Source organism: Phyllobates terribilis, unplaced genomic scaffold (genome assembly GCF_046119375.1).
Source record: "Phyllobates terribilis strain yellow unplaced genomic scaffold, ASM4611937v1 Scaffold_7__3_contigs__length_470593459, whole genome shotgun sequence".
NCBI lineage: Eukaryota > Metazoa > Chordata > Amphibia > Anura > Dendrobatidae > Phyllobates > Phyllobates terribilis.
In genome coordinates this window covers 137,272,600-137,296,937 of record NW_027362767.1, presented here as the reverse complement: position 1 = coordinate 137,296,937, position 24,338 = coordinate 137,272,600, and the positions used below count along the sequence as shown (strand labels likewise).

General features: G+C 41.7%; 1 protein-coding gene across 2 annotated transcripts in view; it reads left to right on the top strand.

Moving 5' to 3' along the window:
* The window catches only part of LOC141152956 (gonadotropin-releasing hormone II receptor-like), a 35,427-nt gene extending 21,144 nt beyond the window's left edge, over positions 1-14,283 (top strand). For both annotated transcript variants that reach the window (XM_073637611.1, XM_073637612.1), the window contains exons 2-4: positions 7,450-8,393; positions 8,516-8,720; positions 13,471-14,283. In XM_073637611.1, coding sequence (XP_073493712.1) covers positions 7,704-8,393; positions 8,516-8,720; positions 13,471-13,952 — 1,377 coding nt within the window. In that variant the 5' untranslated portion in view covers positions 7,450-7,703 and the 3' untranslated portion in view covers positions 13,953-14,283. The remainder of the gene's footprint in view (positions 1-7,449; positions 8,394-8,515; positions 8,721-13,470) is intronic.
* The last annotated feature ends 10,055 nt before the right edge of the window (positions 14,284-24,338 follow it).

The following is a 24,338-nucleotide window of genomic DNA, read 5'->3' as shown; positions in this document are numbered from 1 at the left end:
CCACTGCATTTTGGGGTAAGTGAAGAGTCTCCGCGAGCTCAAAGAACACTGGATTTTGGCTGTTGGAGCTGAAAAGAGGACATCGGTAAACCAGGGGAGGAGTCCTGAGGAGATAATTTGCATATTCCCACTGCATTTTGGGGTAAGTGAAGAGTCTCCGCGAGCTCAAAGAACACTGGATTTTGGCTGTTGGAGCTGAAAAGAGGACATCGGTAAACCAGGGGAGGAGTCCTGAGGAGATAATTTGCATATTCCCACTGCATTTTGGGGTAAGTGAAGAGTCTCCGCGAGCTCAAAGAACACTGGATTTTGGCTGTTGGAGCTGAAAAGAGGACATCGGTAAACCAGGGGAGGAGTCCTGAGGAGATAATTTGCATATTCCCACTGCATTTTGGGGTAAGGGAAGAGTCTCCGCGAGCTCAAAGAACACTGGATTTTGGCTGTTGGAGCTGAAAAGAGGACATCGGTAAACTAGGGGAGGAGTCCTGAGGAGATAATTTGCATATTCCCACTGCATTTTGGGGTAAGTGAAGAGTCTCCGCGAGCTCAAAGAACACTGGATTTTGGCTGTTGGAGCTGAAAAGAGGACATCGGTAAACCAGGGGAGGAGTCCTGAGGAGATAATTTGCATATTCCCACTGCAATTTGGGGTAAGTGAAGAGTCTCCGCGAGCTCAAAGAACACTGGATTTTGGCTGTTGGAGCTGAAAAGAGGACATCGGTAAACTAGGGGAGGAGTCCTGAGGAGATAATTTGCATATTCCCACTGCATTTTGGGGTAAGTGAAGAGTCTCCGCGAGCTCAAAGAACACTGGATTTTGGCTGTTGGAGCTGAAAAGAGGACATCGGTAAACCAGGGGAGGAGTCCTGAGGAGATAATTTGCATATTCCCACTGCATTTTGGGGTAAATGAAGAGTCTCCGCGAGCTCAAAGAACACTGGATTTTGGCTGTTGGAGCTGAAAAGAGGACATCGGTAAACCAGGGGAGGAGTCCTGAGGAGATAATTTGCATATTCCCACTGCATTTTGGGGTAAGTGAAGAGTCTCCGCGAGCTCAAAGAACACTGGATTTTGGCTGTTGGAGCTGAAAAGAGGACATCGGTAAACCAGGGGAGGAGTCCTGAGGAGATAATTTGCATATTCCCACTGCATTTTGGGGTAAGTGAAGAGTATCCGCGAGCTCAAAGAACACTGGATTTTGGCTGTTGGAGCTGAAAAGAGGACATTGGTAAACCGCGCGCCTACCGGCACGCGCATTTTTAAGCTTTTTTTTTAAGCTTTTTTCACGGTTTTCAGAACATTAACAATAAGAACATGGAAGAGTCCAGGAGCCATTTGGTGAGCTGCATATCCTGCTACATGTTCACAGACTTGCCAGTGGAAAAGCCAAACTTCACATGCCAGAAATGCAAGCTTGTGTCCCTGTTGGAGGAAAAGTTGCGAAATCTAGAAGAGAGGTTAACTACCTTGAAAATCATTAAGGAAGGTGAAGAGTTCTTAGACAGAGCAGAATTATCTCTTCATGATTCAGAAAGAGAAGAAATTCGAACTGCACCTGACGAAACAGAGGAATGGAAGCATGTGACCCACAGAAGCAGGAGGATCGAGAGGCAGTCAGCACCCATACTGCTCAGGAACCAGTACCAGGCTCTCTCACAGGAGCACCATGAAGAAATACAGCAAGATAACACTTTTCCAGCAATGAATAACCTTGTAAGCCCTCAGAATCCTCCTGGATGGAGAAAGAAGAATGTTGTGAAGAAAAAACGGAGAGTGGTCGTCATGGGGGATTCCCTGTTAAGAGGAACAGAGGCCGCTATCTGCAGACCGGACATAACCTCAAGAGAAATGTGCTGTCTTCCAGGAGCAAAAATTAAAGATGTGTCTGACAGGATATCAAGACTCTTCAGACCTACAGATCACTACCCATTCCTGCTAATACATGTGGGGACAAATGACACCGCAAGAAAGGACCTGGAAACCATCTGCAGTGACTTTGAAGACTTAGGCAAGAAAGTGAAAGAATTGGGAGCGCAGGTGGTCTTCTCATCCATCCTCCCAGTGGATGGCCATGGAACAATGAGGTGGAATAAGATTCTACAGGTGAACAACTGGCTACGTCGATGGTGCCGTCAACAAGGATTTGGATTTCTGGATCACGGAATGAATTACCTATACGATGGACTACTTGCTAGAGATGGGGTGCACCTTACGAAGACTGGAAAACATGTATTTGGAAGTCGCCTTGCTACACTCATCAGGAGAGCTTTAAACTAGAACAATGTGGGAAGGGAAGCAAAAGGCCAGAAAAAGCCATACAGCTGACAAATACTATTGAGATCTCTGGAAGTGGAAAGGAAGAACAAAGACAAAACAATTTAAATAATAAAAATATGGGAGGAAGAGAAACCAATCACAAACTAAAATGTTTTTATACAAATGCACAAAGCATGGGCAACAAACAAGGAGAATTGGAACTACTAATGCAGGAAAAGGAATATGATGTCATTGGAATCACTGAAACTTGGTGGGACGATACACATGATTGGAATAAAAGGCTAAAAGGATACAACTTATTTGCAAGAAACAGACTTGATAAACGAGGAGGAGGTGTCGCATTGTATGTTAGAAAAGCGTATATCTGCACAGAGATTGAAGCTTCAGAGACTGGGAGTTCTGTGAAAACTGTTTGGGTAAGAATACAAGGAGAGAACAACGGAAAGGACACCATTGTAGGCATTTACTACAGGCCACCTGGGCAAGCTGAAGATATGGATGAACTCTTTATGTATCAAATGACCAAGTTCTCCAAAAAATATGACGTAGTGGTCATGGGAGATTTCAACTATCCAGACATTTGTTGGGAATCTCTCTCAAGTAAAACTAACAGGTCAACCAAATTCTTATCCTCTCTTGCTGACAACTTTATCTTCCAAAAGGTAGGGGAGAAAACAAGGGCATCTGCTACTTTGGATCTAATCCTTATAAACAGGGAGGAAATGGTTGAGGAGGTAAAGGTGGCTGGGACCCTAGGAGGCAGCGATCATGCTATTATAGAATTTTGGATAACTAGAGGAGGAAGACATGTGAAGACTCAAACTTCAAGGTTAGATTTTAGAAAGGCAGATTTTAAGAGACTCAGAAAGAGAATAGGAGGGATCCAATGGCTGGATGTCCTTAAGGACAAAAATGTCCAGGAAGGATGGGAAATTTTTAAAAATGAGATTCTCAAAGCACAATCGTTAACAATCCCGAAAAGTAGGAAGAATGGGAAGCATTTAAGGAAACCAGGATGGATGAACACAGAACTTAAACACATGCTAAAAAGAAAGAAAGAAATGTTTATTAAATGGAAAGAGGGAGGCATATCTAAAGAAGATTATAATGCAGTCTGCAGATCCTGCAGGGCACGTATCAGGTTAGCTAAAGCTGACAATGAATTAAGGCTTGCAAGAGATGTCAAAAGCAATAAAAAAGGATTTTGGGGTATGTCAAAAGTAAAAGAAAAGTCAAAGATGCTATAGGATTTTTACAGGATGAAAATGGAGAAATGGTAAGAGAGGATGTTGAGAAGGCCGAACTTTTTAATTCCTATTTTGCATCTGTTTTCTCTCAGAAAGAAAATGTAACATCAACTGATCTTCACTGTCCTTTTAAAGGAATAGAGGAATCAAAGATATCTGTAAACAGAAAGATTGTGAGGGAATATTTAGCTAACATAAATGAGTTCAAGTCTCCAGGTCCAGATGAATTACACCCCAGAGTACTGAAGGAGATCGTAGAAGAAATTTTAGAACCACTCTCCATAATCTTTGAAAATTCTTGGAGAACAGGAGAAGTCCCAGAAGACTGGAGAAGAGCAAATGTTGTTCCTATCTTCAAAAAGGGGAAGAAGGTGGACCCAGGGAACTATAGGCCGGTGAGTCTGACTTCTATACCAGGAAAGATCTTTGAACAAATTATTAAACAACATGTATGTAAGAACATGGATAAGAATGAAGTGATTAACCAGAGTCAGCATGGGTTTGTAACTAACAAGTCATGTCAGACTAACTTAATTTCCTTCTATGACAGAATCACTGACTGGGTGGATCAGGGAAATGCTGTAGATATAGTATATCTTGACTTCAGCAAAGCATTTGACAAAGTATCTCACACCATCCTTATTGAAAAAATGACCAAGTATGCAATGGACCAGGCAACTGTTAGGTGGATTCATAACTGGCTTAGTGATCGGACTCAAAGGGTGGTTGTAAATGGCTTCACATCCAGCTGGATGAATGTCTCAAGTGGGGTACCACAGGGCTCCGTCCTGGGACCTGTATTGTTCAACATCTTTATCAATGATTTAGATGAAGGAATTGAGGGTAAACTGATTAAATTTGCTGATGACACAAAGCTAGGAGGGATAGCTAATACTAGAGAAGAGAGAGAGAGGATTCAAAAAGACCTAAATAAACTGGAGCAGTGGGCAGCAACCAACAGAATGGTTTTTAACAGGGAAAAATGCAAAGTACTACATCTGGGCAATAAAAATGAAAAAAGCATATACAGAATGGGAGGAATAGAGCTAAGCAACAGTACATGTGAAAAAGACTTAGGTATACTAATAGATCATAGACTGAACATGAGTCAGCAGTGTGATGCAGCAGCAAAAAAGGCAAATACAATTCTGGGATGTATTAACAGAAGCATACAGTCTAGATCACGTGAAGTCATTATCGGTCTTTACTCCTCTTTGGTCAGACCTCATCTGGAATACTGTGTACAGTTTTGGGCACCACATTTTAAAAAAGACATAGACAAACTGGAGCAAGTTCAGAGAAGAGCGACCAGAATGGTGACTGGTCTGCAAACCATGTCCTATGAGGAACGGTTGCAGGATTTGGGAATGTTTAGCTTGCAAAAAAGAAGACTGAGAGGAGACTTAATAGCTGTCTACAAATATGTCAAGGGCTGTCACATTGTAGAAGGATCATCTTTATTCTCATTTGCACAAGGAAAGACTAGAAGCAATGGGATGAAACTAAATGGGAGGAGACACAGATTAGATATTAGAAAAAACTTTTTGACAGTTAGGGTGATTAATGAGTGGAACAGGAGCCACGAGAGGTGGTGAGTTCCCCTTCAATGGACGTCTTCAAACAGAGGCTGGACAGACATCTGTCTGAGATGATCTAGTGAATCCTGCTTTGAGCAGGGGGTTGGACCAGATGACCCAGGAGGTCCCTTCCAACTCTACCATTCTATGATTCTATGATTCTAGTTATATTATTGTACATAGGGACAGTATTATAGTAGTTATATTCTTGTACATAGGAGCAGTATTATAGTAGTTATATTCTTGTACATAGGGGCAGTATTATAGTAGTTATATTCCTGTACATAGGAGCAGTATTATAGTAGTTATATTCCTGTACATAGGGGGCAGTAGTATAGTAGTTATATTCTTGTACATAGGAGCAGTATTATAGTAGTTATATTCTTGTGCATGGGAGCAGTATTATAGTAGTTATATTCCTGTACATAGGAGCAGTATTATAGTAGTTATATTCTTGTACATAGGGGCAGTATTATAGTAGTTATATTCTTGTACATAGGGGCAGTATTATAGTAGCTATATTCCTGTACATAGGGGGCAGTATTATAGTAGTTATATTCCTGTACATAGGGGGCAGTATTATAGTAGTTATATTCCTGTACAAAGGAGCAGTATTATAGTAGTTATATTCCTGTACATAGGAGCAGTATTATAGTAGTTATATTCCTGTACAAAGGAGCAGTATTATAGTAGTTATATTCTTATACATAGGAGCAGTATTATAGTAGTTATATTCTTGTACATAGGAGCAGTATTATAGTAGTTATGTTCTTGTACATAGGGGCAGTATTATAGTAGTTATATTCTTGTACATAGGGGCAGTATTATAGTAGTTATATTCTTGTACATAGGAGCAGTATTATAGTAGTTATATTCTTGTACATAGGGGCAGTATTATAGTAGTTATATTCTTGTACATAGGAGCAGTATTATAGTAGTTATATTCTTGTACATAGGAGCAGTATTATAGTAGTTATATTCTTATACATCGGGAGCAGTATTATAGTAGTTATATTCTTGTACATAGGGGCAGTATTATAGTAGTTATATTCTTGTACATAGGAGCAGTATTATAGTAGTTATATTCCTGCACATAGGAGCAGTATTGTAGTGGTTATATTCTCTACATAGGGGCAGTATTATAGTAGTTATATTCTTGTACATAGGAGCAGTATTATAGTAGTTATATTCTTGCACATAGGAGCAGTATTATAGTAGTTATATTCTTGCACATAGGAGCAGTATTATAGTAGTTATATTCTCTACATAGGGGCAGTATTATAGTAGTTATATTCTTGTACATAGGAGCAGTATTATAGTAGTTATATTCTTGTACATAGGGGCAGTATTATAGTAGTTATATTCTTGTACATAGGGGGCAGTATTATAGTAGTTATATCCTTGTACATTGAGGGCAGTATTATAGTAGTTATATCCTTGTACATAGGGAGCAGTATTATAGTAGTTATATTCTTGTACATAGGGGCAGTATGATAGTAGTTATATTATTGTACATAGGGGCAGTATTATAGTAGATATAGTCTTGTACATGGAGGCAGTATTATAGTAGTTACATTCTTATATAGGGGCAGTATTATAGTAGTTATATTCTTGTATATACGGGGCAGTATTATAGCAGTTATATTCTTGTACATAGGGGGCAGTATTAGTTATATTCTTGTACATAGGAGGCAGTATTATAGTAGTTATATTCTTGTACATAGGAGCAGTATTATAGTTATAGTCTTGTACATAGGGGCAGTATTATAGTAGTTATATTCTTGTACATAGGGGGGCAGTATTATAGTAGTTATATTCTTGTACATAGGAGCAGTATTATAGTAGTTATATTCTTGTACATAGGGGCAGCATTATAGTAGTTATATTCTTGTACATAGGGGGGCTGTATTATAGTAGTTATATTCTTGTACATAGGGGACAGTATTATAATAGTTATGATCTTATACATAGGGAGCAGTATTATAGTAGTTATATTCTTGTTCATAGGGGGCAGTATTATAGTAGTTATATTCTTGTACATAGAGGGCAGTATTATAGTAGTTATATTCTTGTACATAGGGGGCAGTATTATAGTAGTTATATTCTTGTACATAGTGGCAGTATTATAGTAGTTATATTCTTGTACATAGGGGGGCAGTATTATAGTAGTTATATTCTTGTACATAGGGGGCAGTATTATAGTAGTTATATTCTTGTACATAGGGGGCAGTATTATAGTAGTTATATTCTAGCATATAAGGGCAGAATTATACTAAATTCCATATATATGAAGTTGTAGTACTTGTAACTGGATGTATAAAGGTTTGTACGTTGTTTTTGTGTTGCAGGGATTGTTAGCTCCTCATCAATGCTGATGTAGAAGATATTTGGATTGGACCCACAGAATAGATCTCCTGAGTCCTGACACCAGGGACCGAGATCTCCTCCTCTGAGGATCTGTCATGTACCTGGAGCTTGGAGTGGACTCGTGTTTAGGAGTGCTGTATGGTATGAGGCTATAAATGTATGGACAGAGATGTCAACCATGGTCACTTATATGTGAAGATGCCCCTTGTCGGATCGGAGCAGATAAGATGCATTTATGCGTGATGCAGAACTTGTCATACAGATTTGGACCACACGAATAAAGACCTTCAACAGCGTCACCTTCTTCTTCACAGGTCTTCCATATTCTAGTTTCCTCATGAAATCCAAGATGAATGTGAGTGATGAAGCCGCTGAGAAAGGGTCATCGGCACCCCCAAGTCTCTGCTTGTTTAGGGGGTTGAACCTTAGTTGTATACGTGCCAGTGGGTTTGAGAGACCAGATGGTCCTAATACAACATTTCTGAAGGAAGACCACTTTGTGTTGCCCACATTCTCCATGGCGGCCAAGGTCCGTGTAGCCATCACCTGTGTCCTTTTTGTCTCTTCTGCTTGTTTCAACATGGCCACTCTGTGGACTATAATCCACAAGTACAGGAAAAAATCCCACATCCGCATTCTCATCATGAATTTGGTGGCCGCTGATCTCCTTATTACTTTTGTGGTCATGCCCTTGGACGCAGTATGGAACATCACCATTCAGTGGTACGCTGGTGATGTCGCCTGCCGGATCTTGATGTTCCTCAAACTAGTGGCCATGTATTCTTCTGCCTTCGTCACTGTGGTCATCAGTCTTGACCGACGTGCTGCCATCTTAAACCCCCTGGGAATAGGAGATGCCAAGAAAAAAAATAAAACAATGCTGTCTGCGGCCTGGACGCTGAGCCTTTTACTGGCTACTCCGCAGGTAAGTCCTCCTGATCCAAACAAAGTCTCCATGTTCTCTGGTGTCAATAATCAACTCTGGGAGATTGGGCAGCAAATCTAATCACTTATGAAATGTTCAATCCAAATCCTTTCCCTTTTCAGGTCTTTGTGTTTCACACGGTCAGCAGGTCGTATCCAGTCCAATTTATCCAGTGTGCCACGCTGGGCAGCTTCCAGGAGCACTGGCAAGAGACGCTATACAATATGTTCACCTTCTGCTGCCTCTTTCTGCTCCCACTGATGATCATGGTCTTCTGCTACACACAAATCCTTATAGAAATTTCTCAAAAGATGAAGAAAGCCTGTGGTGAGTAATGGAAGTGTAATACTGCCCCTTATGTACAAGAATATAAGTACTATAATACTGCCCCCTATGTACAAGAATATAACTACTATAATACTCCCCCCTATGTACAAGAATATAACTACTATAATACTGCCCCTATGTATAAGAATATAACTACTATAATACTGCTCCTATGTACAAGAATATAACTACTATAATACTCCCCCCTATGTACAAGAATATAACTACTATAATACTGCTCCTATGTACAAGAATATAACTACTATAATACTGCTCATATGTACAAGAATATAACTACTATAATACTGCCTCCTATGTACAAGAATATAACTAGTATAATACTGCCCCCTATGTACAAGAATATAACTACTATAATACTGCTCCTATGTACAAGAATATAACTACTATAATACTGCTCCTATGTACAAGAATATAACTACTATAATACTGCCCCCTATGTACAAGAATATTACTACTATAATACTGCCCCTATGTACAAGAATATAACTACTATAATACTGCCCCTATGTACAAGAATATAACTACTATAATACTGCTCCTATGTACAAGAATATTACTACTATAATACTGCCCCTATGTACAAGAATATAACTACTGTAATACTGCCCCCTATGTACAAGAATATAATTACTATAATACTGCTCCTATGTACAACACTATAACTACTATAATACTGCTACGATGTACAAGAATATAACTACTATAATACTCCCCCCTATGTACAAGAATATAACTACTATAATACTGCTCCTATGTACAAGAATATAACTACTATAATACTGCTCCTATGTACAAGAATATAACTACTATAATACTGCCCCCTATGTACAAGAATATTACTACTATAATACTGCCCCTATGTACAAGAATATAACTACTATAATACTGCCCCTATGTACAAGAATATAACTACTATAATACTGCTCCTATGTACAAGAATATTACTACTATAATACTGCCCCTATGTACAAGAATATAACTACTGTAATACTGCCCCCTATGTACAAGAATATAATTACTATAATACTGCTCCTATGTACAACACTATAACTACTATAATACTGCTCCTATATACAAGAATAAAACTACAATACTGCCCCCTATGTACAAGAATATAACTACTATAATACTGCCCCCTATGTAGAAGAATATAACTACTATAATACTGCTTCTATGTACAAGAATATAACTACCACAATACTGCCACCTGTATACAAGAATATCACTACTATAATACTGCCCCTATGTACAAGAATATAACTACTATAATACTGCTCCTATGTACAAGAATATAACTACTATAATACTGTCCCCTATGTATAAGAATATAACTACTATAATACTGCTCCTATGTACAAGAATATAACTACTATAATACTGCTCCTATGTACAAGAATATAACTACTATAATACTGCCCCCTATGTACAAGAATATAACTACTATAATACTGCTCCTATGTACAAGAATATAACTACTATAATACTGCTCCTATGTACAAGAATATATCTACTATAATACTGCCCCTATGTACAAGAATATAACTACTATAATACTGCCCCCTATGTACAAGAATATAACTACTATAATACTGCCCCTTATGTACAAGAATATAAGTACTATAATACTGCCCCCTAGGTACAAGAATATTACTACTGTAATACTGCCCCCTATGTACAAGAATATAACTACTGTAATACTGCCCCCTATGTACAAGATTATAACTACTATAATACTGCTCCTATGTACAAGAATATAAGTACTATAATACTGCTCCTATGTACAAGAATATTACTACTATAATACTGCCCCTATGTACAAGAATATAACTACTATAATACTGCTCCTATGTACAAGAATATTACTACTATAATACTGCCCCTATGTACAAGAATATAACTACTATAATACTGCTCCTATGTACAAGAATATTACTACTATAATACTGCCCCTATGTACAAGAATATAACTACTGTAATACTGCCCCCTATGTACAAGAATATAATTACTATAATACTGCTCCTATGTACAACACTATAACTACTATAATACTGCCCCCTATGTACAAGAATATAACTACTATAATACTGCCCCCTATGTAGAAGAATATAACTACTATAATACTGCTCCTATGTACAAGAATATAACTACCACAATACTGCCACCTGTATACAAGAATATCACTACTATAATACTGCTCCTATATACAAGAATATAACTACTATAGTACTGTCCCTATGTATAAGAATATAACTACTATAATACTGCCCCCTATGTACAAGAATATAACTACTATAATACTGCCCCTATGTACAAGAATAAAGCTACAATAATACTGTTCCCCTATGTACAAGAATATAACTACTATAATACTGCCCCCTATGTAGAAGAATATAGCTACTATAATACTGCTCCTATGTACAAGAATATAACTACCACAATACTGCCACCTGTATACAAGAATATCACTACTATAATACTGCTCCTATATACAAGAATATAACTACTATAATACTGCTCCTATGTACAAGAATATAACTACTATAATACTGCCCCCTATGTACAAGAATATAACTACTATAATACTGCCCCTATGTACAAGAATATAACTACTATAATACTGCTCCTATGTACAAGAATATAACTACTATAATAGTGTCCCCTATGTATAAGAATATAACTACTATAATACTGCTCCTATGTACAAGAATATAACTATTATAATACTGCTCCTATGTACAAGAATATATCTACTATAATACTGCCCCTATGTACAAGAATATAACTACTATAATACTGCCCCCTATGTACAAGAATATAACTACTATAATACTGCCCCCTATGTACAAGAATATAAGTACTATAATACTGCCCCCTATGTACAAGAATATAACTACTATAATACTGCCCCCTAGGTACAAGAATATTACTACTGTAATACTGCCCCCTATGTACAAGAATATAACTACTGTAATACTGCCCCCTATGTACAAGAATATAACTACTATAATACTGCTCCTATGTACAAGAATATAAGTACTATAATACTGCTCCTATGTACAAGAATATTACTACTATAATACTGCCCCTATGTACAAGAATATAACTACTATAATACTGCTCCTATGTACAAGAATATTACTACTATAATACTGCCCCTATGTACAAGAATATAACTACTGTAATACTGTCCCCTATGTACAAGAATATAATTACTATAATACTGCTCCTATGTACAACACTATAACTACTATAATACTGCCCCCTATGTACAAGAATATAACTACTATAATACTGCCCCCTATGTAGAAGAATATAACTACTATAATACTGCTCCTATGTACAAGAATATAACTACCACAATACTGCCACCTGTATACAAGAATATCACTACTATAATACTGCTCCTATATACAAGAATATAACTACTATAATACTGTCCCTATGTATAAGAATATAACTACTATAATACTGCCCCCTATGTACAAGAATATAACTACTATAATACTGCCCCTATGTACAAGAATATAACTACTATAATACTGCCCCCTATGTACAAGAATATATCTACTATAACACTGCCCCCTATGTACAAGAATATAACTACTATAATACTGCCCCCTATGTACAAGAATATATCTACTATAACACTGCCCCCTATGTACAAGAATATAACTACTATAATACTGCCCCCTATGTACAAGAATATAACTACTATAATACTGCTCCTATGTACAAGAATATAACTACTATAATACTGCCCCCTATGTACATGAATATAACTACTATAATACTGCCTCCTATGTACAAGAATATAACTACTATAATACTGCCCTCCTATGCACAAGAATATATCTACTATAATACTGCCCCTATGTACAAGAATATAACTACTATAATACTGCCCCTATGTACAAGAATATAACTACTATAATACTGCCCCCTATGTACAAGAATATAACTACTATAATACTGTCCCTATGTACAAGAATATATCTACTATAATACTGCCCCCTATGTACAAGAATATAACTACTATAATACTGCCCCCTATGTACAAGAATATAACTACTATAATACTGCCCCTATGTACAAGAATACAACTACTATAATACTGCTCCTATGTACTAGAATATAACTACTATAATACTGTCCCTATGCACAAGAATACAACTACTATAATACTGCTCCTATGTACTAGAATATAGCTACTATAATACTGCTCCTATGTACAAGAATATAACTACTATAATACTGCCCCCTATGTACAAGAATATAACTACTATAATACTGCTCCTATGTACAAGAATATAACTACTATAATACTGCCCCTATGTACAGGAATATAACTACTATAATACTGCTCCTATGTAGAAGAATATATCTACTATAACACTGCCCCCTATGTACAAGAATATAACTACTATAATACTGCTCCTATGTAGAAGAATATATCTACTATAACACTGCCCCCTATGTACAAGAATATAACTACTATAATACTGCTCCTATGTACAAGAATATAACTACTATAATACTGCCCCTATGTAGAAGAATATAACTACTATAACACTGCCCCCTATGTACAAGAATATAACTACTATAATACTGCTCCTATGTCCAAGAATATAACTACTATAATACTGCTCCTATGTACAAGAATATAACTACTATAATACTGCCCCCTATGTAGAAGAATATTATTTTCGGGTTCTTTGCTTTTTCTTTCAGTTTCTTCTAGAGAGTTCCACCTCCGTCGCTCTCATAATAACATCCCTCGTGCTCGGATGAGGACTTTTAAGATGTCGTTAGTGATAGTGCTGACGTTTATCATTTGTTGGACTCCTTACTACCTCCTCGGGATCTGGTACTGGTTTTCTCCGGATATGCTGACCCGACGAAAAGTTCCGCCATCCCTCAGCCACATCCTGTTCCTCTTCGGCCTGTTTAACGCGTGCCTGGACCCCATCATCTACGGCCTCTTCACCATTCACTTCCGCAGGGAGATCAGCAGAGTCTGCCGCTGCTCCTCTCCAGGTCCGGATGATACCACCTCTTTGGGGACTGGGTCTTTCCGAACTTCCACAGCCGCTGTATCCTTGAAGAGGCCCACTGGAGGCTCCTGCAAGTTTGACCTGGAGGTCACAAGAGTCGGCCTCAACCCAGGAAAATGTGAGCAGTGTAAGAGGAAGGTGGAAGAGAGCTTCATGTGAGCGGCGGCCTCAAAGCACAGACATGAGCACAGTGGCGGCAGACAGTACGAAGAGGGGTGGACTGCGGTGCAACCTCCCAGGGCGGATATAGAAGTTACCGCCACACCAGAGACGAGCGAGGGGGGAAAGCGGGCGGGGCAGTGACAACTTCTGCACAATGATGTCACTGTGTGCGGAGTTACTTTACATGATGTCATCATCACAGAGGGGACATCTCATAAATGTTCGGCTGTGGGATTTCTACTCACGGGGTACTTATTCCTTACGGATGTTACAGGCACTATTAAAGTGAGCGGTGCGCTACGTCTGGGCGGTGATTTCATCATGTACAGGAGACGTGAGGCGTATGTATAACTGTGCGGTATACAGTACAGACCAAAAGTTTGGACACACCTTCTCATTTAAAGATTTTTCTGTATTTTCTTGACTTTGAAAATTGTACATTCACACTGAAGGCATCAAAACTATGAATTACCACATGTGGAATTATATACTTAACAAAAAAGTGTGAAACAACTGAAAATATGTCTTATATCCTAGGTTCTTCAAAGTAGCCACCTTTTGCTTTGATGACTGCTTTGCACACTCTTGGCATTCTCTTGATGAGCTTCAAGAGGTAGTCACCGGAAATGGTTTTCACTTCATAGGTGTGCCCTGTCAGGTTTAATAAGTGGGATTTCTTGCCTTATAAATGGGGTTGGGACCATCAATTGTGTTGTACAGAAGTTAGGTGGATACACAACTGATAGTCCTACTGAATAGACTGTTAGAATTTGTATTATGGCAAGAAAAAAGCAGCTAAGTGTAGAAAAACAAGTGGCTATCATTACTTTAAGAAATGAAGGTCAGTCAGTCAGAAAAATTGGGAAAACTTTGAAAGTGTCCCCAAGTGCAGTTGCAAAAACCATCAAGTGCTACAAAGAAACTGGCTCACATGAGGACCGCTCCAGGAAAGGAAGACCAAGAGTCATCTCTGCTTCTGAGGATAAGTTTATCCGAGTCACCAGCCTCAGAAATCGCAGGTTAACAGCAGCTCAGATTAGAGACCAGGTCAATGCCACACAGAGTTCTAGCAGCAGACACATCTCTACAACAACTGTTAAGAGGAGACTTTGTGCAGCAGGCCTTCATGGTAAAATAGCTGCTAGGAAACCACTGCTAAGGACAGGCAACAAGCGGAAGAGACTTGTTTGGGCTAAAGAACACAAGGAATGGACATTAGACCAGTGGAAATCTGTGCTTTGGTCTGATGAGTCCAAATTTGAGATCTTTGGTTCCAATCACCGTGTCTTTGTGCGGCGCAGAAAAGGTGAATGGATGGACTCTACATGCCTGGTTCCCACCGTGAAGCATGGAGGAGGAGGTGTGATGGTGTGGGGGTGCTTTGCGGTGACACTGTTGGGGATTTAATCAAAATTGAAGGCATACTGAACCAGCATGGCTATCACAGCATCTTGCAGCGGCATGCTATTGTTATGTTCTGCTACCAGAGCTAAGGAAAGAGAGGAGATCTGTCCCTACGATAGAACTCAGCTTAATCCCTACGATGTAACAGGGGACCTGATCCTGCGATCAGACCTGCTAAAGTCCTAAGCTAGTCTGTACGGAGACCTATAGATGTGGGGAAGGAATCCCTACAAGTACTAAGGACTGGGAGGAATATGGGACACCTCCTAACAGAAATAGTAGCAGACAGACGAACAAACAAAATATACAGAACATAGAGGTCCGTAGACCAAGCAAACTAACAGAGCAAGACACAGAGCACAGGCTAGCTAGAAAGTAGATATACAATGAAGTCCAGCAAAGCCAGAAGGGCGGAGCAGGATTAAATAGGCCAACAAGGTCATGTGACCAGCAAAGGAAAAAAAACCTAAGAGCAAGGTTCTAACAGTACCCCCCCTTCTAAGAGGATCCTCCGGATCCCCTAGGACCAGGCTTATCAGGAAATCTCCTGTGAAACGCTCTGATAAGTCTGGACGCGGAAACATCATCCGACCTCACCCAAGAGTTATCCTCGGGACCGAAACCTTTCCAGGCCACAAGATACTGCAAAGTACCTCTATACCGTCTAGAGTTAAGGATGCGAGAAATTTCATATTCCCCGTCCTCCACCACCGGAGGAACAGAGGCAGAGGCGTCACAATCCGATACAACAGCTTTTTTCAACAGAGAGACATGAAATACTGGATTAATTCTCCAGGAGGTAGGAACCTCCAACCTAACAGCAGATTGGTTGACAACCTGAAGCACCTTAAAGGGCCCTACAAACTTGGGACCCAATTTCTTTGAAGGAATCCTCAACCGCAGATTCCTAGAGGACAACCAAACCATGTCACCAACAGCGAACAAAACCTCCTGTCGTTTCCTATCAAAGTAGTCTTTAGATTTTCTGTTGGCCTCCTGAAGATTACCACGCACATCCGTCCAAACTCTCTCCAAATCACCGGAAAAATTCTCCTCCTCAGGCACGGCAGATCCCAACTTGGAGAACGACCCAAACGACGGATGTCTCCCAGAACAACAAAAAAAAGGCGAACAACCAGCAGAAGAAGATGTATGATTGTTCAGAGCAAATTCAGCAAGTGGCAGAAACTCAGACCACCCCTCATGATTGTCTGCCACAAAACAACGCAAGAACTGCTCAACATCCTGGTTTTTCCTTTCTGTCTGGCCATTAGATTCAGGATGATATCCAGACGAGAACGACAAATGAACTCCCAACCTATCACAAAAGGCACGCCAAAAACGAGCCACGAACTGAGGACCCCTATCAGAAACAATGTCAGTAGGAACGCCATGAAGTCTGACAATTTCCTTGACAAAGGCCTTAGCGAGAGTTTTAGCGCAGGGCAGTTTGACGAAAGGAACCAAGTGACACATCTTGCTAAAACGGTCCACGACCACCCAGATGACAGTAAAACCCTCAGAGGGGGGAAGGTCAGTTATAAAGTCCATAGCCAAATGTGTCCAAGGAGCACTGGGGACCTCCAAAGGACAAAGCAACCCCGCAGCAGGAGTATGTGAGGACTTAGATCTAGCACATATAGTACATTGACGCACCCACTTAATGACTTCCTTCTGCCATCCAGGCCACCAAAAACTGCGACCCACCAGTCTCTTGGTCTCAGAGATTCCGGGATGACCTGCCAACCGAGATTCGTGACACTCAACAAACAAATCTCTCCTAAAGGTCCCAGGCACAAACAACCTCCCATGAGGAGTGTTAGAAGGGGCATTCTCCTGTGCTTTAAGAATCTCATTTTCCAAAACGGAGTCCAAAGCAGCTATCACAACACCTTCTTGTAAAATGTTCTCCTCTTTCTCAGCACCGACTATGGGAGAAAAACTGTGAGACAAGGCATCCGCCTTAACATTCTTAGTACCAGGGATGTAAGTAACGGAGAAATTAAACCGCGAGAAAAACAGTGCCCACCTAGCCTGACGGGCATTCAGGCGCTTGGCAGCATCAAGATATATCAGATTTTTATGATCCGTAAGAACCTGAACGGGTGTAACATACCTGGCGGCGTCCTTGCATGGTGGTCCATCTCCCACTGTGCAAGAGAGCGCACTTGATCTCCTGTCCAGAGTGTCTCTCTGGCTTCCCTCCATGCTGTCTGTTTGTGTCTGTCTCTGCTGCTTAAGGGCGGCGCCCGATCACTTCCTGCTTTTTGTACCTGCTGTGGGTCACACCCCTTGTGCGTCCTCAGCCTATTGCTGTCTGTCACTTGGTATATAGCTCAGCAGCTCCCTTCTATCCCTGCCTGAGCATAGTGTTTCATTCAGTGTGTGCTTGCACTCTGAAGGTGCCAGGTCCCGTTCTGTGTTCTCTTTTCTGCCTATCCTGGAGGCTGTATTTCCAGGCCTGTCTGAACACGCTCCTAGCCTGTTCCTCCTGCCTTCTAGGGGCCGATTTCCTAGACCCGTTCCTGTATCTTGTCTGACCTGTCTGAACACGCTCCTAGCCTGTTCCTCCCGCCTTCTAGGGGCCGATTACCTAGACCCGCTCCTGTATCTTGTCTGTCCTGTCTGAACACGCTCCTTGCCTGTTCGTCCTGCCTCTCTGGGGGCCGTATTCCCAGACCCGCTCCTGTATTCCGCTGCAGTGTCGGTCTCCTCCGTACACTCAGTTCCAGTCTGAACTCTCTCCTGTCCTTTACCTGTTTTGCCTCTATGTCCATTCCCTTCCTTTTTCTGCAGAGTCTGAACTCGTACCTAACTCCTGCTTGTTGTCTCTGTACTCCCGTTCGTGAGTTTGTGGTCCACTCGCTACTTCACTGCAAGTACCCTGTGGGTGTCTGGCTCTGCCTTTCCCTTCCTGTCTGTTCCGTGTGAACAGAGCCCTGTCCCCCCTACTCAGCCTAGCCTGCTCTGACTCCTCTGCCCGCTGCTCCGGCAGTCCTGTCCTGCCCTGCTTCTGCCCGCTGCTCCGGCAGTCCTGTCCTGCCCTGCCTCTGCCCGCTGCTCCGGCAGTCCTGTCCTGCCCTGCTTCTGCCCGCTGCTCCGGCAGTCCTGTCCTGCCCTGCTTCTGCCCGCTGCTCCGGCAGTCCTGTCCTGCCCTGCTTCTGCCCGCTGCTCCGGCAGTCCTGTCCTGCCCTGCTTCTGCCCGCTGCTCCGGCAGTCCTGTCCTGCCCTGCTTCTGCCCGCTGCTCCGGCAGTCCTGTCCTGCCCTGCTTGTGCTCGCTGCTCCGGCAGTCCTGTCCTGCCCTGCTTGTGCTCGCTGCTCCTGCAGCCCCGTCCTGCTCTGTTCTTGCCCACCGCTTCGGGCGTTCCCTCTCTGCTGTGGTTGTCTACCGCATCTGCGGTTCTGTGACCCAGTCTGTACTGGGTCTTAACCTTTCTGTGCTCCAGCCCGTCCTTTCGGCCAGTACCTCCCTGCCTGCATACTCGCCTGTATCCACCCATCTGCATACCTGCCGTGTTTGCTTATATCCACCAGTCTGTGCCAGCCTAACCTGCCTGTTCCTGAGTCCCAGTGTGTACTGGGTCCTATCCCGCCTGTGTTCCTACCTGCTAGTGCCTCCCTGTCTGCACTCTAGCTGTGCTTGCCTTTACCCCCCTGCCTGCATACCCGCCTGCCTGCATACCAGTCGTGCCTGCCTATACCCTCCAGTCTGTGTGCCAGCCTACCAGCCTGTTCCTGTATTTCCCTGTGTGGGTCAACAGCCGTGTCCGGGGTCTGTCCTGGAGTAGCACCTGGTCCCTCTGCTCGGTTCCTCCTTGGTGCACTGGCGTCGTATGCCGTCGTGCGACCCTGGTCGGATCGGGTGAATACTTAGTCACGCCCCTCCAGGCATTCACTCTCCGGCACGGTCCAGTGGAATCACTACCAATCACACGCACACGCCGCTTAGCCCGGGCGTGTGCATAACAACGGGAAATTCCGCACCTTCCAAGAAGTGGCGCCAGTGTTCAAATGCGAGTTTAATAGCCAATAATTCCCGATTACCAATATCGTAATTCAATTCAGTCTCCGAAAATTTTTTTGAAAAAAAGGCACAGGGATGTAATCCATCCCCGTTATCCTGAGACAATACTGCGCCAACCCCCACAGAGGAAGCATCAACCTCAACCAAAAACGGCCTAGTAACATCAGGCTGCATAAGGATGGGAGCAGAGGTGAACCTCTCCTTGAGATACACAAAAGCTTCAATGGCCTCAGAAGACCACTGAACCGCATCAGCACCTTTCCTGGTGAGATCGGTCAGAGGTTTGACAATACTAGAAATTTTTTTTATGAATTTTCTGTAGTAATTGGCGAAACCCAAAAACCTCTGTATCGATTTCAAACCAATAGGCCTAGGCCATTCCTGCACAGCCTGAACCTTAACCGGATCCATCTCAAAACCCTCGCTGGAGATAATGTAGCCCAAAAAACTAATTCTTTGTACAGCGAACTCACATTTCTCCAGCTTAGCAAAAAGCGAATTGTCCATTAATAACTGTAATACCTCACGCACGCTCCGCCAATGAGACTCCAGATCCGGCGAATAAATCAAAATGTCATCCAAATACACAACCACATTTTTGCCGATCAAAGGTCTAAGGATGTCATTAATCAGATTCTGAAAAAATGCAGGAGCATTAGTAAGACCAAAAGGCATAACCAGATTCTCAAAATGACCCACAGGAGTGTTAAAAGCAGTCTTCCATTCGTCACCCTCCTTCATGCGCAACAGATTGTATGCCCCCTTAAGGTCAATTTTAGAGAACCACTTGGCCCCCATTAACTGGTTAAACAGATCAGGAATCAATGGCAGTGGGTAAGGATTGCGTACAGTAATTTTGTCAATCTCACGAAAATCCAGACAAGGACGTAAACCGCCGTCCTTTTTTTTTTTACAAAAAAAAATCCAACCGCCACAGGAGACTTAGAGGGCCTAATGTGACCGGCGGCCAAACTTGTCTGTATGTATTCCTCCAAAGCCTTCCTCTCAGGAATAGTAAGGTTAAATAAACGACTTTTAGGAAGAGTCGCTCCAGGGACAAATTCAATAGAACAATCATAGTCTCTATGGGGAGGCAAAACCTGCGATTCCTTCTCAGAAAAAACTCTCCAAAAATCCTGAATAGGAACAGGCAATTCTCCCCTATCCAAAGCTGCAATACGCCCGTTACAACACTTGTCATAACATTTATGGCTCCAGGATTTAATTTCACTGGTAGACCAATCCAGTACAGGATTGTGAAATTTTAACCAGGGCAATCCCAATATTACTGGAGAAGGCAAGTTATTCAAAACTACCAAATCCAATTTCTCATGGTGAACACCATTAATAGTGAGAGGAAATTCACAGACCTTGAGAGTAATATTCTTCAAAGGGGAACCATCCACAGAAACCACAGCAATGGGGGATGATAAAGGTTCAGGTTTTAAATTGAGTCTTTCCACGAATCCCCCATCAATAACATTCAGAGTAGACCCACAATCGACAAACACCAGAAATTCCATTAATTTTTCCTGAGCAATCGTGGAAGCAGCTAAAAATACACCCTTGGAATTTAAACAGGCAATACGGGCGTGACTGACCATTTTTTTTTCTTTCTTCATACGAAGCTCACAGCCTTTAATCAAATGACCAGATTTTCCGCAATAGAAACACAAGCCTTCAGAAAATCGACGGTCTTTTTCTTGAGAGCGAGGTGCCACCGATCCAATCTCCCTCGGTTCACCACTGTTAGTACACACATTCTCATAACCAGAAACTGACATAGCAGAGGATTTGCTCTCATTAACCCTTGCACGCAGTCTTCTATCCACCCGTATAGCTAATTGCATAGCCTGTTGCAAATCTTCAGGTGTAGGATAAGCAATTAGCAGGTCTTTAACCCTTTCACTGAGCCCAGCAAGAAATAGACTTTTCAGAGCAGAATCGTTCCACCCTGTTTGAGTAGACCAACGACGGAAATGAGTACAATATTTTTCCACATTACCTGATCCCTGTTTTAAACGTCTCAACTAAGTCTCAGCTGATGCGACACGGTCAGGATCATCATATAATAGTCCCAAAGCAGAAAAAAAACTATCCACTGATCTGAAGCATGTATCACTAGGTTGCAAAGAAAAGGCCCACTCCTGAGGCTCTTTGCGCAAAAGTGACATTATGAACCCTACGCGCTGGGATTCATCCCCAGAGGACTTAGGTCTCAAACGAAAATACAATAAGCAAGCATTTTTAAATGAAAAAAATTCTCGGTGTTCACCAAAAAATAAATCCGGCAAACATACCTTAGGCTCCAAGAAATGTGCTCCAGGACAGTTACTCACGTGCTGACGGAGCTCGGCCACCTCCAGAGAGAGTCCCTGCAGGCGATGAACCAAATCCTGAACCGACACCATGATGGAACAGAAAAATCTTTCCTTAGAGAATTTGCTGGCTGGACTTACTGTTATGTTCTGCTACCAGAGCTAAGGAAAGAGAGGAGATCTGTCCCTATGATAGAACTCAGCTGAATCCCTACGATGTAACAGGGAACCTGATCCTGCGATCAGACCTGCTAAAGTCCTAAGCTAGTCTGTACGGAGACCTATAGATGTGGGGAAGGAATCCCTACAAGTACTAAGGACTGGGAGGAATATGGGACACCTCCTAACAGAAATAGTAGCAGACAGACGAACAAACAAAATATATAGAACATAGAGGTCAGTAGACCAAGCAAACTAACAGAGTTAGATACAGAGCACAGGCTAGCTAGAAAGTAGTTATACAATGAAGTCCAGCAAAGCCAGAAGGGCGGAGCAGGATTAAATAGGCCAACAAGGTCATGTGACCAGCAAAGGAAAAAAAACCTAAGAGCAAGGTTCTAACAGCTATTCTATCCGGTTTGCATTTAGTTGGACCATCATTTATTTTTCAACAGGACAATGACCCCAAACATACCTCCAGGCTGTGTAAGGGCTATTTGACCAAGAAGGAGAGTGATGGGGTGTTACGCCAGATGACCTGGCCTCCACAGTCACCAGACCTGAACCCAATTGAGATGGTTTGGGGTGAGCTGGACCGCAGAGTGAAGGCAAAAGGGCCAACAAGTGCTAAGCATCTCTGGGAACTCCTTCAAGATTGTTGGAAGACCATTTCCGGTGACTACCTCTTGAAGCTCATCAAGAGAATGCCAAGAGTGTGCAAAGCAGTCATCAAAGCAAAAGGTGGCTACTTTGAAGAACCTAGAATATAAGACATATTTTCAGCTGTTTCACACTTTTTTGTTAAGTATATAATTCCACATGTGTTAATTCATAGTTTTGATGCCTTCAGTGTGAATGTACAATTTTCATAGTCATGAAAATACAGAAAAATGTTTAAATGAGGTGTGTCCAAACTTTTGGTCTGTACTGTATGTACGTACAGGAGATGTGAGGCGCATGTATAACTGTGCAGTATACGTACGTACAGGAAACATGCGCCGTATGTATAACCGCGCGGTATACGTACGTACAGGAGACGTGCGGCGTATGCATGTATATAGTAATAGAATAGAAAAAAGGGAAATGAAGTCTTAACGGTTGGTACAAAATTATAACAACTTTATTGATACAAAAAATACACATTTAAAAGTCTGCAAGTGCAAGGGATGTGTGTACAAAAGAATGGCAATACCGAAAAGCAGCAGGGACACATAGAGGTAGAGAATAGATCAATCAATCCTGCATTTATGAGAATGCACGGGACTCGATAGGGATAGATGGAGAGGAGCGGTAGTATATCACAAGAGATGAATATATAAACAATATTGTAAAGCTTAGAGCTGTATCTCCTGCATGACATAGTGCAATCATATAGGCAGTAATGCTCGTCTCCTAGAGCCCACAGCTCAATGATATAGCTGTGCTTTATCATAATCGATCCCCCTAAGTACCCCATGAACATCCATGTATATCAACAAAATCATTACCTCAAAGTATAAAAATGTGCCCCACCAGGTGGTAAGGACTAGTGCCTCTCCCTCCCGACGCACGTTTCGCAGGGAACACGTTCAGCTTTCCATGGGGTACTTAGGGGGATCGATTATGATAAAGCACAGCTATATCATTGAGCTGTGGGCTCTAGGAGACGAGCATTACTGCCTATATGATTGCACTATGTCATGCAGGAGATACAGCTCTAAGCTTTACAATATTGTTTATATATTCATCTCTTGTGATATACTACCGCTCCTCTCCATCTATCCCTATCGAGTCCCGTGCATTCTCATAAATGCAGGATTGATTGATCTATTCTCTACCTCTATGTGTCCCTGCTGCTTTTCGGTATTGCCATTCTTTTGTACACACATCCCTTGCACTTGCAGACTTTTAAATGTGTATTTTTTGTATCAATAAAGTTGTTCCATTTTCGTACCGACCGTTAAGACTTCATTTCCCTTTTTTCTATTCTATGCGTTTGAAGTGGTTGTTTCAGTGAAACCCATCTGCAATTTTTTGTAGAGGTCTGTCCACTGTTTCTGAGACTTGTGGTTCTAAAAAATAATGTATATAGAAATGTATATACAGTATGAGGTATATTTATGTATATATGCGGTACATGTGCACATGATCTCCCCCCAGTGAGGACGCCTTTCCGCTCTGCACTATGGACTGGGCCAGGCTCCGGCACACCACACCACGGCCTTGACTTGTCACGCTGCCCTCCCCCGCTCACTTGCTGCATGTGCCCTGTATTCCAGGAATCACAGCCTCTGACTCACTTATCTCTCCCAGCTGGAGTTAGCCAACTACAAGTCTCAGCATGCCCTGACAGTGGTGTGGTAGGCTCCAGTGGTATGTATGGGGTGTGAGGATCCCTAGAGACCCCCCTACTGATCAAAAACTGGTGATACTACATCAGGCAGTAATATGTTAGTGCGGTGACAGGGCGCCCTCTGCTGGGAGTCTCCGGGTATACC